Source organism: Wyeomyia smithii, chromosome 1 (genome assembly GCF_029784165.1).
Source record: "Wyeomyia smithii strain HCP4-BCI-WySm-NY-G18 chromosome 1, ASM2978416v1, whole genome shotgun sequence".
NCBI classification, from domain to species: Eukaryota; Metazoa; Arthropoda; class Insecta; order Diptera; family Culicidae; genus Wyeomyia; species Wyeomyia smithii.
The window spans coordinates 96,743,719-96,758,064 of record NC_073694.1 but is presented as its reverse complement, the minus strand read 5'-3'; the positions used below and the strand labels follow the sequence as shown (position 1 = coordinate 96,758,064).

At 37.9% G+C, this 14,346-nt stretch overlaps 1 protein-coding gene across 5 annotated transcripts in view; it reads right to left on the bottom strand.

The window, feature by feature from the left end:
* LOC129717857 (protein ILRUN) overlaps window positions 1-14,346 on the bottom strand; it is a 255,173-nt gene that overhangs the window by 180,779 nt on the left and 60,048 nt on the right. For all 5 annotated transcript variants that reach the window (XM_055668084.1, XM_055668100.1, XM_055668093.1 and 2 more), the window contains exon 5: window positions 2,439-2,563. In XM_055668084.1, the coding sequence (XP_055524059.1) occupies window positions 2,439-2,563 (125 nt within the window). The remainder of the gene's footprint in view (window positions 1-2,438; window positions 2,564-14,346) is intronic.

The window sequence follows — 14,346 nt, the reverse complement described above, 5'->3', positions numbered from 1 at the left end:
GCAGCGGATTCCAGCAGCGATAGCAGCTGGATCAGCTGATGCAGGGACAGTGTATACCAATGGCAGCGTATACTGTGGCATGGCTATGGATAGCGAACTAGTTGCAGCGGATCTCAGCATCGATAGTGGCTGATGCAGTGAGACACTTAGTGAAATGCAGTCTCTGTGCTATAGTGGGCACTAGTAAATGCATTCAATGAAAAATTGACTTATTTTGACAACACATGAGCCGTCTAGTTTTGAGTGTTATATCAGCATTCCATTGTTTACTTTATCACAAGGAATACTTTTTTCGCCCTGTTAGTGATAACGCAAAGATGTGATCGGCATCTTATCCGATACTAAAATGAACAACAAATTATCCTTTTCAGGATGAAATAAAAACTTGATTGAAGAGTTAATATTTTCTAATGAGTTAAGTCACATTTTCAAATTTGTAAAAGTTATAAATTTTACTTCATCTCCGTGTCTCATAACGTACTGAATTATCTTTTCCTTCAGTCATGAGCACGACATCCGAAAAAATTTCATCTCAAAATTTAAAAATTGTCAAGCCCCAACCATGACAAGCAACTTACTATATTATTGAAAATGGTCAATCCTTGTCGAAGCGCAAAATTCAATTGATCTGATTAGTCAACGTTTGTGTACTAGAAAAAATGACTGACTCGCAAGCAGCCGGGTATCTCTCTTGTAAAAGTATTCTACTTCAACCTTGCGGTCGTGGCTTTGCACACAACCCTCATGTTTTTTCATTCGGTGTGGGCTAGATTGTAACCTGTGCGGTTGCAATTTTTAGCAGTGAGTGGAAAATTTTTTGCATTGTGGGTACTGCTGCCAGAGAGTGTATAACTGAATATTAGCCTCATTTGAATACTCCCACAAGAGCGTATACCCAACATGACAAATGCTCACCACTGTCTGCTGAATAAAAAGCAAAGCCTTGGTGCTACATTCCGATTCGGAACTTGACCTTCTGTTTATTTATACACAGACTTCGCAGCCGACTGTTTAGAGTACAGGACAATTGCGGGGCTAGCGCTACAATCCTACTGACACTAACAGTCTCTCCCGAGCCGAGACTCGAACCTACGACGACTGGCTTGTTAGGCCAGCATCTTACCTCGAGACCATCTGGGAATCTGCTAAATATCGTTCACTTAAATTTGTTCATTTTTAGGCATCGTACATATATTAGATGACGCATGAAAGGGAGTTAAGTCGGCGTTACTTATTGTTACCTAGAGAGGAGGCAGCAGTTGAGAGAGCTACGTAATTGTGATATTTGCTCAAAATTGTAGAATTGGAGGGGGGGGGGTCAGGTTGTCCAGCGAAACCTAATTTTAGGGGGGAGCCATATCGAACGTAACTTATTGGGAGGGAATCTAGATTTTTAGCGTTACGTAATTTGTGTATGACGCTTCATTCATTTTAATTGTAGTAATTTTTTGTCATAGCTGTGAATCAATGTTTAGGGTTAGATAGGCCGGTGGTTTGTGTTGGTCGGAAGCGGAGGCAGCCATCGCGGGATATTGAGTTGATCTCGGTACAGGACACAAATCGCGATTTGTGTTGAGTTTTGCGCGCGTTTTAACTGCTGTTTTTTGCAGTTTGTCTCTTATGTGTCCTGCGAAGGTTGTTACGCGGGTACGTGTAGACCAGCAAAGGTTGTTCCGCTGGCCCGGGAATTCGACTGTTCGACTGTTATGTGTGCTCGCCGGTTAGAGTAAGCTGTATTCCTTGCTACTCCCGCGACAAGGAGTAGTAAAACGCTGCCCTACCGAGAACCGTTGCAGTAACTGGATACCTCGAGTTGCAAGAGCAGCTTTGAAGAAGCACCGGACGTCGCCATCCGGAATAAATCATCACCAGAGAAAGAACGGAATAAACTGACAAGTTTTTTATGTTTATTTTGTTCGTTTTCTTTTTCCATCAGTATTATAGCAAAAGTCCGAAATCCAATAGAGGTTCTCTGCCTCCCTGTGAAATAGAGTCTGCCGGATAAATAAGCCAACTCGAAAAGTAACTAGCTGCCTTCTGCAGTTGGCTATATAGGTGTGTTGGTTAACACCCACTAATAAGACGACATCCATTACGTAACGCAAAAAATTTTTTTTTGATCCCACCCCCCCATATGTAACGTAACATAACGCCACAACCTACCGCCTGCCAAAAATTACATAACGCAGTACAAGAATTTGCTCAATGAAAATGCTCGTTGTCGGAGTCTCTGCAAAGATTTTTTGTTACGGAACGCTACGAAAATTGTATCTCCTTCCTTTCAGCCTAAATCTAGTGGGGATCTCATTTGAAATAATAGGAGGAGGGATAGAGTCGGCCGTGAGAAATAAAATAAGTACCTGTTTTGTTTTACGAGACATATTCCTATTTAAAACTGCGGTAAAAACTAATTATGTATGTCAATTATTAAAACTTACCTGTCTAGAAACAGATGTGCTTTCAATTGTTTCACCGAATGAAGCTAGAGTTTGCAACTGCGACAGATGCTGAGTTATGGCAAGAGTTCCATTTTCACATACATCTAAATTCGATGTAATTGAATCTAAAAAGTGAAAGAAAATGAGTTCGCGTTTAATGTCTTTGTTTAATAGATTGATAGAAAAAAATGAAAAAAATAATATTACTTTTAAATCATTGCTGTAAATTTTTGGTGCCCCCCTATTGAGTGCATAAGTGCGTCAAAAGGCCGTAAAGTGATTACTCGCCGGGTTCGTCGCTTTTACGTTTGATTACGAGAAAATTCGTTAAGGTCTCTGAAAAATTTATCTTTGCTAGCCACACCAAAATTCACCGAAATAATAAAAAAGCTATAATTTTTATTTTTCCAGATTGAGCTCTAGGACAAAGACTGTGCGGAATTCCGAGGTCTCCGAAACTGAACTAATTTTTCTCGAAATTCTTCGAAAAATAACTATAGTTTATGAACTTTTAGTAAATTTTTTCGTTGATTTATATTTATAAAGGAGGTTTAACGATATTTAGAGTTTAGTTAAATGCAGTGGTGGGCACCATTCCGCTAATTCGCTAATTCGGTAATTAGCGACGCTAAAATTCAGTTAGCGATTTCGCTATTTTTTGAGCTGGTTATTGAAACTGTTAGCGTCGCTAAAATTTTAGCCTTCGAAACGCTAATCGCTAATTCGCTAAATTTTGTAGAGAAGCGACAATAGAAGTATTTAGAAAAACTGTGAATTGCTGATGGCGTACGTAAATTGCTTCGAAAGATGAACATACTTTACTGCGAAAGTTACTTTTGTCAGTTTTTTTTACCCTAGAATGGAGTTCCAGTTATCGTACAAGCCACAGGAGCATTTTGAAGAACAAGCACAAGGTCTAGATTGAATTTTTGGCACACCAAGAACTTTGGTAAATTGTAATGCGCTTGAAATTATGACAACTTTGGTTCTACTTTTTCGATTCAGATAATAATTGAATTTTCATAAAAACATTCCTAAGAGTATCTATTTTCAATGCAAGCTAAATAACTTTTGTTATTCTTGTAAGTAATTGTTTTCGTTTGTTTAACCAAAACAGAACAAAGTGGTCCAAATCTTACAAAACACGAGCAATAAATATAGCGATATGACTATTTATATATTAAAAGTTAGCGATTAGCGAAAGTTCCGCTAATGTGGGTTAAGCGTTTAGCGTTTAGCGATTATCGAGCTAAATTTTCCGGTTAGCGACTTAGCGATTAGCGTCGCTAAATTTTCGGTTAGCGGTGCCCACCACTGATTAAATGGAAAATGCTCAAGAAAATTCAGAAAATTAAGAAAAACATAGAAAACTCTAGATTTTTTTTATTTTAAATTTTATATAGCTATATTGCTGCATATAGCAAATCCGTCCCATTTGCATCTTACCCAAAATTGAGTTAATAAGCGAAAATGGTAGCGAATTATACATAGTTTCATAACAATAGGTGAGCTCAACAACTTTGTTATGGAAAAACCTCACAAAAGCATCCAAACGTATTGTCCTATCTCATAAGAAGCAACGGTATGAAATTATAAAAAACACGTTTTTCGCGGCTTTCTGAAAATGCAAATGGGACTGACACTCATTTCGAAAAACTCGTGATTTTGTGAATTTTACACAAGTGTTATGTTACTTAAAATGACATAAAAAATTTATTAACACAATCATGGTATGAACTATTGAAGTACACGCAAAAGTTCGAGTCTTACGCAGCCACTGTGTCCTCTCAGTTCACATATTTTCTGCGTTATTAACGCACAAAAAGCCTAAATTAATCCACCTAGCGGTCAGACCCAGCCTTTCTCATTCAAACTTTTATTTGTAAAAATAGATTTACATGAACGCTTCAATCCAATAATTGTATATTCACTCTTTAGGTTCTAAAATATTGATGTAATCTATACATCTAAAAATGAAGTCCGGTCTGTCAGTCTGTTTGATCCATATAGGCTCGAAAACTACCGAACCGATCGACGTGAAAATTTGTATGTAGGGGTTTTTGGTCCCGATAAAGGTTCCTAAGATAGTTCGAGACCCCTCCCTCTTCTGGAAAGGAGGGGTCCAATACAAATGAAACATACATTTCTGCACAACTCAAGAACAAACCAAGCAAATGAAACCGAATTTGCGTGTGGATGTTTTAAAGGGTAATAAATATGTCACTTTACAATGATTCAACGCTAACGTAAGAACTAGCACAATAATCGCGAACGCAGACGGAACACGACGTCGTGTTCAGTCTGCGTTCGCGATTATAATAAATATGTCCATAATGGTTCGACGCCCCTCCCTCTTATGGAAGCACATGTGTCTGCACAAATTTCTGCACATCTCGCGAACTAATCAACTAAATGGAACCATATTTGGCAGGTGAATGTTTTTAGTGGTAACAAATGATACACAGCTGCTGAAATCGACCACAGACCCCATTTTGGATTCTAGGTTGGCGACTTCCGGTTCCTGGGAAACAGCGGAAAATGATCGAATTACACCCAATATGGGTGTTTCTTCAACCAGAATGACGCTCAGAGGCCAGAAATTATTTTAAATACCATTTTGAAATCCAAGATGGCGACTTCCGGTTTGTGAAAAACAGCCTAAAAAAAACAAATACCATCCAATATGAGTATCTCTGGAAGCAGAATGATGCAATGAGCTAACAATTGACCTCAGGCACCATTTTGAATCGCTAAATGGCAACTTACAGGAAACAGTCGAAAATGACCAAATAATACTCAACATGGATATTTCCGTAATCGAGATGATGCATAGAAACCAAACATTGACCCTTGACACGATTTTTAATTTAAAGCCGACCACTGTTAGTTTCTGGAAAACAACCAAAATAACTAAATACCTCCCAATATGGATATTTCCGGTGTCAGATTGATGCCAGAAAATCTGCTGAAAATGACCAAATACCACCCAATATGAATATATTCAGAATTAGGGCACCAAAAGCCAAAAGTCGAAGATTTTGTCATTTCGATAAAACCATTCATTTCAAACGATTTGTCTTTTGACTATGATCATATCCTATGGCCGATTCGTCGTGCATTTGCAGACTTTAAACACATCGCAAGGAATCAATGAATTTGGAACGTTCAAATAGTACAAAACCACATTTAAATTATGTTGAGACCACATATATCAATCAAAGCAGGTATAGTTTTAAATAGCCTTTGAATTTCTTTTCTTTCCATAACTTTTGAGCCACATATCAAATTGTTATGAAGTTTGTTATTTGTAAGTTTGAGAGATGACTTGTTCGTATGACACTAGTTATGTTCAAATTAGTCATGAAATCTTTGAAATAATAGACTTTCGTTGTTTTATTAACAATTTAATACATAACGATGGCTTAAGTTCAATTATAATCAAATGAAATGGGAACGTATAGGGCAGCCAAACTTTGAAACCACGTGTTCAATCATAATTCATCAGTTAACCCTTAACTAGCCCGCTCATCTGATATTATTAATATTGATCAAATCGGTTGTGTGGTTTCTGAGATAATGAAGTTTCGTGATTTTCACATTTCGGTACTTTACAGACGAAGTTACAGTCCGATTACAGTAAAATTCAACAGGGTGTTACGAGGCAGCTAGAATTATAAGTTGACACTAATTTTGTAGAAATCGGGTCAGCCATCACTGAGAAAAGTGAGTGAGTTCAAGTAGTCTTCGGAATATGTTCCTATTCATAGCTGGATTTCACATTTTTAAACATAACAGGAAAAGTGATAGTCTGATTGCAAAACAAATCAATAGGGTCTTATGGGACAACTAGACCTTCCATTTGACACTGATTTTATGAAAATCGGTTCAGCCATCTCTGAGAAACACGAGTGAGATCAAGTAGTCTTCAAAACACGTTTCTTGTTATAACTTTTGAACCACAAGTTCAATTATTATGAAATTCAAAAGTTAAGGGTATTTCAGGTAGCCCGTTCATTTGATATCAATTTTGTTTAAATCGGTTGTGTAGTTTTTGAGATAATGATGTTTCATGATTTTTACATTTTGAACCATAACCTCTAAACCAAAAATCCGATTACAGTGAAATTTAATAAGGTCTTATGGGACAACGAGACCTTTCATTTGCAATTAATTTCATGAAAATCGGTCCAGCCATCTCTGAGAAAAGTGAGTGAGAATAAAAATCTGCACATACACACACACATACACAGTCGAGTGATATATGCCATTCGGCCCTTTGGAGCAATTTTATACTTTCGGTTTTGCAAGTGATTGCTATAACTTTCTAGGAGAAAGGCAAAAAGTGTGTGGAAAGCATATTGCATTAGCTGCAGAAGGAATACATAGACATAATTCAAATCCAAATGTGTATCATTACTACACGGCAAGGCAAATCGTCCTGCGCCGTTGTTCACGTCCACTACAACCAGAGCCTCAGGCCTTTGTCATGCTGAACGCCAACGCGAGCGATCGGGCGAGGAACCAACAGTAGGTTAATGAACAGCCGTAGGTAGAGCTGTTCATTAACCCACGGCAAGCTTCTCGCCCGATCGCTCATGTTGGCGTTCAGCATGTCAAAGGCCTTACACAACTGAGCAAAGCGACGCACTTGCTTTAAGAGAGCAGCCAATCATGCTGAAATATTTCTCCAGAGAGATAGCAAACTGGTGTGATCTTTTTCACACGAAAGGACAATACGCTCAAACACAACAGAGATCACTGCAGAACGTGCTTTGTGAGAGAAACATATACCCAGGTAGGAAAGTAGACAACGGTATTTACTATGCATCTCGAAACTGAAAAAAAAATTCAGCCGTACGTCACGTATGTTTGCTCTTCGAATTATATCGAATTGATCTAAGCAGTGTACTCCGCGCGGCGTACTGCTATGCATTCTCTCTAGAGTGATTCACCACTCTTCTCCCGCTCAGCTGTGGTGTAAGCAAGGTTGCCACATTTATACCTGTACTTTTGCCTTTCTCCTAGAAAGGTATAGCAATCACTGGAAGAACCAGAGATATAAAAATGGTCCCAATGGCCGAATGTCATATACTCGACCCCTTTCGACGAACTGAACATATTCTGTATGTATGTATGTATGTATGTGTGTATGTGTGTATATACCTTCATTGTATTTTATTTGACAATTTAGGGATTCTTTCCAGAAACCGGAAGCTGCAAAATAGGATTTCAAATTGAAATATGGAGTTTACTCCGCGCGAGCCCGGGATAATGTTTCTGAAAAACATTGGGTAATGTTTGTCCCTTTAAGATTGTTTTCCAGAAATCGGAAGCTACTATGGGTCTAGAAATTTAAAATGGCGTCCTGAGTTGATTTCTGGGCTCTGGGTGTAACGCTTCCGCAATACTCATAATGGATGATATTTGGTCATCCTAAGTTGTTTTCCAGCTCCTGCAGTTCGTGGTTCAAGCAGGAGCTGCTTGGGGAGCCATCTATCGTCCACACCGCTAAGATAGGCAGGCTGCGGTGGGCTGGGCATGTTGTAAGGATGTCAGACGACAGCCCGGTAAAAATGGTTCTTGAAACCAATCCGTCAGGGACGAGACGGAGAGGTGCACAGCGGGCAAGGTGGATCGATCAGGTGGAAGACGACCTGCGGACCCTACGCAGACTGCAGAACTGGCGAACTGCAGCCATGGACCGAGTGGAATGGAGACGACTCTTACGTACAGCAAAGGCCACACCACGGCTTGGGACTGTTTTGTAAGGTAGGTAAGTTGTTTTCCAGAAACTGAAAGTTGGCATCTTCGCCATCGAAATACCCGGATAAGGCAAAATTTAGCCATTTTAGGATGTATTCCGGCAACCAGAAGTAGTCACCTGGATTCTTCGCGTGATGTATTTGAAGCATATTTATTTCATGGTATTTGCATATGTATGTTTTAATGTATGCTCATATGTGTGTGAATGTTAGGTTTTTAATGTTCGGTATAGTTGTGCTGACGGCTATCAGAAATTCCTTATTCAGAGTGAAAAATAAAACCAGCAGAAATTTTCAAGGGGTATTTTTTCTCTTAAATCGTGTGAATCTATTTTAACCTATAATAACTTTAAATGAGAAAGGCTAGGTCTCACCGCTAGGTGGAATAATTTGGGTTTTTTTTTGACAAAATCTGTTTCTCAGTATCTCGGGCCGATACATCTGTATCGAGCAAACTAAGAATGTTGGATGGAAAAATTCTTACTTTCAGTATGTATGTGAACATATTACTGTTTTTTTGCCATTGCTTTATCTTTTTGCCTTTCTCCTAGAAAGGTACAGCAATCACTTGCAAAACCGAAGATATAAAAGTGCTCCAAAGGGCCGAATGGCAAATATCACTCGACTCAGCTCGGCGAGCTGAGCATTTTCTGTATGTGTGTGTGTGTATGTGCAGATTTTTATTCTCACTCACTTTTCTCAGAGATGGCTGGACCGATTTTCATGAAATTAATTGCAAATGGAAGGTCTTGTTGTCCCATAAGACCCTATTGAATTTTATTGTAATCGGATTTCTAGTTTAGAGGTTATGTATAAAAATGTAAAAATTATGAAACATCATTATCTCTAAAACCACACAACCGATTTGAACAAAATTGATTTCAAATAAACGGGCTACCTGAAATACCCTTAACTTTTGAATTTTATAAAGATTGAACTTGTGGTTCAAAAGTTACGAAAAGAAACGTGTTCTGAAGAAAGTTTAATCTCACTCATGTTTCTCAGAGATGGCTGGACCGATTTTCATAAAGTCAGTGTCAAATGGAAGGTCTTGTTGCCCCATAAGACCCTATTGATTTGTTTTGCAATCGGACTATTCGTTTGCCTGTTATGTTTAAAAATGTGAAATCCAGCTATGCAAAGGAACATATTCCGATGACTACTTGGACTCACTCACTTTTCTCAGAGATGGCTAACCCGGTTTCCACAAAATTAGTGTCAAAAGAATGGTCTAGCTGCCTCAGAAGACCATATTGAATTTTACTGTAATCGAACTGTAACTTCACCCGTAATGTACCGACTTGTGAAAATCACGAAACTTCATTATCTCAGAAACTATACAACCAAATTGATTAACATTATTATCAGACGAGCGGACTAGTTAAGCGTTAACTGATGAATTATGATTGAGCACGTAATTTCAAAGTTTGGCAGCCCTATACGTTCCCATTTCATTTGATTATAATCGAACTTAAGTAATCGTAATTAAATTGTTAATAATACAACGAAAGTCTATTATCTCAAAGATTACAAGACTAATTTGAACATAACTAGTGTCATACTAACGAGTCATCTCTCAAACTTACAAATAACAAATTTCATAACAATTTGATATGTGGCTCAAAGGTTATGGAAAGAAAAGAAATTCAAAGACTATTTAAAACGATACTTGATGCTTTGATTGATATTTGTGACCTCAACATAATTTAAACGTTCCAAATTCATTGATTCCTTGCGATGTGTTTAAAGTCTGCAAATGCACGGAGAATCGGCCATAGGATATAATCAAAGTCAAATAACAAATCGTTTGAAATGATTGATTCAACGAAATGACAACATCCTTCCTGACAACAACTCCCTCGGAAGAGGGAGGGGCGTCGAACCATTATGGACATATTTGTTACCTCTCAAAACATTCTCATACCAAATTTGGTTGTATTTTATTGATTGGTTCATGAGCTGTGCGAAAATTGTGTTTCATTTGTATGGGACCTCTCCCTCATAGAAAAGGGAGGAATGTCAAACCATTATGCACATATTTGTTACCTCTAAAAATATTCAACTGCCAAATTTGGTCCATTCAGTTGGTTAGTTCTCAGGATGTGCAGAAATCTGTGTTTCATTTGTATGGCACCCCTCCCTTCCAAAAGAAGGAGGGGTGTCAAAACATTATGAACATATTTTTTATCAATAAAAACCAGTGGTGGGCACCGCTAACCGAAAATTTAGCGACGCTAATCGCTAAGTCGCTAACCGGGAAGTTTAGCTCGATAATCGCTAAATACTAACCGCTAAACCCACATTAGCGGAATTTTCGCAAATCGCTAATCGCTAACTTATTAATATGTAAATAGTCATATCGCTATATTTATTGCTCGTGGTTTGTAAGATATGGACCACTTTGATCTTTTGTGGTAAAACAAACGAAAACAAATACTTTTGAGAGCTTTTTACAACAAGAGGTTCACAATACGGTGTTCATCAAAAAATTGGTCGCAGTGACGAAAGTACCCAACACGGAAAAATACGGTTTTCATACTTGATTTCGAAAAACAAGGAGTAACAAAAGTTATTCAGCTTGCATAAAAAATAAATACCTTGGAATATTTTCATAAAAATTCAATTATTATCTGAATCGAAAAGGTAAAACCAAAGTTGTCATAATTTCAAGCCGAAATACAAAAGTTCTTGGTTGCCGAAAATTCAATCTAGACCTTGAGCTTGTTCTGACAAAAATGTTTTTGTGGCTTGCACGATAACTGGAACTCCATTCTAGGGTAAAAAGACTGACTTGCACTTGTGTCGTAAAGAGAGGAACTCTAGACAATTGAGACAATTGAACGTTGTTTGAATGAAATATTCGTACCAAAAGTAACTTCCGCAGTAAAGTATGTTCATCTTTCGTAGCAATTTACGAACGCCATCAGCAATTCACAGTTTTTCTGAATAGTTATATCGTCACTTCTCTACAAAATCTAGCGAATTAGCGATTAGCGTTTCGAAGGCCAAAATTAGAGAATTAGACAACTGACTAGAAAGGCGTGGCCTATTACGTAGCACCCTTCGGCTATAAATGAGTGTTTCTGGAAAAACTAGCTACATTCATTAGTCGGAAGGTGAACTGGATGGACCGTCCACAACGTTGACAGCAGTAGCAGTAGATATCGGCACTCAGCAGTTGAGCAGTAACAGACCATAGCAGCGGGTCGCGCCTGTGGCTGCCTTCAAATTAAACACTTGCCCTGTGGTTGGACACCACGTCTCAGAAGCAGCGCGGTTCTTCTCAGTGTGTGTCGCCAGACTACCATTATTCCCCCACTGTTGGGGCAACATGAAGATTGCCATCAGGAAATTCAATTTCGGAAATCAAAATGCCTTTTTCAAGGCAAATAAATAAGTCATTGAAAGTTAATAATTTTTGACAACGCAAGCGAGCATTCTGTATTGGATCCTAGCAATTTAAATCTGTCGCACCCGTCTAATTTACTGAATGTGAAATAGCTTCCACAGTGCATGTTGTCCGTGTATCTTAATTCCCCCACTGTTAGGGCAACTCAAAGCTTGTGATCAGCAAACGATTTTGAACCGCAACATGCTTTTTTCAAGGCAAATAAACAAATAATTGAAGGTTAATAATTTTCTGGCATCAACACAAGTAGACATTCTGTGCGGGATGCAATCAAATTCTGTTGTAGTTGTCTAATTTTCACTTTATTTAGTAAACCCTCCACTGTAGGGGCAGCGCAAAGGCTGCGATCAGCATGACCGACTTCGAATAACAAACTGCTCTGTTAGAACGCATTCACAAAGACAGTTAGCTCGACTATTCAGAGCTAATATGAAGTCGATTCAATCAATCAGCAGTAACAGAATCTCGTCGTCTCCCAGCTGCCAAGTTGCAACATGATGCAACACGCAACAGCGAGCAAACGAAATCGCTTGATGTTACAAACCGCAATAAGATACGGGTTAAAACCGTTGCGTGTGTGAGAGTACCATCGATATTTATTCGCTGGAAACAAATATCGAATGCGAATTGTGGAATAATTCGTCTAAAAAATATTAGAGAATTAGACAACTGAACAGAAAGGCGTGGCCTATTGCGTAGCACCCTTCGGCTATAAAAGAGTGTTTCTGGGAAAACTAGCTACATTCATTAGTCGGAAGGTGAACTGGATGAACCGTCCACAACGCTGACAGCAGTAGCAGCAGATATCGGCACTCAGCAGTTGCAGTAACAGACCATAGCAGCGGGTCGCGCCTGTGGCTGCCTTCAAATTAAGCACTTGCCCTGTGGTTGGTCACCATATCTCAGGAGCAGCGCGGTTTTCTCGCTTCTCAGCGTGTGTCGTCAGACTGCCGTTGCCATCAGCAAATCCAATTTTGAGCAGAAGAATGTTTTTCTCAAGGCAAATAAACAAATATTTGAAGGGTTATAATTTTTTGACAACTCAAGCGAGCAATCTGTGCTGGATTCGTGTTTTCAGTGTCTCTATTACCCCACTGTTGAGGCAGCACAAAGCATGCATTAGTAGACTTTGACTCATTAATGAAACACCTACATCAATGCATTTGTTAACAGTGTGCGTAGTTTTACGTCAGTTATGCGGTCGTGTCTTGGATACAACCTCCTACTTTTTGGCGAAAATCTACTCTCTGGGACTTAGGAGCAAGATCGCGCGAAATGACCTATGGTCGAATATCGACCATTTTTGATTTGAATGAAACTTTGCACACGTATTTGGCTTAGAATCAATTCATACATTCCAAGTGTCTTAAAAGTAAAGAAACGGTGGAAACTGATGAAATATGTTTTGTTTTATTTTGTTTGAAAAATCTACTCTCTAAGACACTTGTACTTGTTCTTTCGAATGTTGTACCAGACAATTTATTCGTTTTATTTACCACAATAATGTCCTTTGCCAACACTTGATTAAATACACAGTGCTCTGGCTTATATAATCGGACAAAAGACTATATCGATGTTATTCAGTGATAATAAGAGTACAGGAATCTCAATCAGATACGCAACACAATTGACTCGTCGTTTCTGGGTTTGCGTCGTTTTGACAGATCGACCATATACTTTCTGTCGAGTTTACATCATCAGAACGTGAACGTGCCCATTGGCTGAAACTTTGCATAAACGTTTTATAGGCAAAAGATGCCATGTTGTGCTATTGGTTTAAAATTTTGAAACACAACTTATTTTTGAAAAGCTATTGAAAATGCTATTTCGGATAGGTATTGATGATTACAAATATTTTTAGAGCCAACACGGTTCGTTTGCGCGGTGTGACGAATTCGGCAAAGTTGTAGATAATATTTTTGTTTTTCAAAAAAAATATACACTCTAAAAACAAATCTTTAATTTTCTTGAAAAAAAAAATAAAAGAAAGTTATGAATTAATTATCCAAAACAGCCCATTTAAAAATACTGATTTTTGTATAAAAACTACGAAAGTTTACCTGAACAACGAAACCGGCCATGGAGAAATCAAAAAAAAAAGTTATAGAGCAAAACCATTTCAAATCGCCTGGAAATACGCGAAAATTTAATCAACCATTTTTGATTTGAATGAAACTTTGCACACGTATTTGGCTTAGCAAACTGACCATTTTTCACAGATGGAGAGATTTTTTACACCCATGAGTTACATTCTAAAAGGGCGTATGCCTTTTGGCATAGGTTTTATTCGAAGCATTGTAGCCCAGAAACCGTTGGTTGTATAGAAAAACTGTCTGAGAATGAGTTGCACCAAATGCATCATAAAAAAATATACACTGTACAAAAAAAATGTTTTTGACCAAAAAAAAATAAAAATAAATATTAAATTTCAATTTAATAAAAAAGGGTTGAATTTTTTTTCTATTTTCTTTTTAAAGAAACTTGACGTTAATACGCAACTTTAAAAAAAAAGTCCAGGATGGAGAAATGAAAAATAATTTTCTTATGGTAGATTAATTTTTTTATGAAAATTCTAATTATAATTATTTAGAAAAACACACGTTTTTCTTAATTTGTCCATGGTTCTCCAGCAAAAACCATACGTTCATTGGAATGCTTGATCAAAAATATACAATTCATTCTTTGACAACAAAACGATTGGGCGAACGGTTCTCAAGAAAAGAGTTAAATGTTCTAA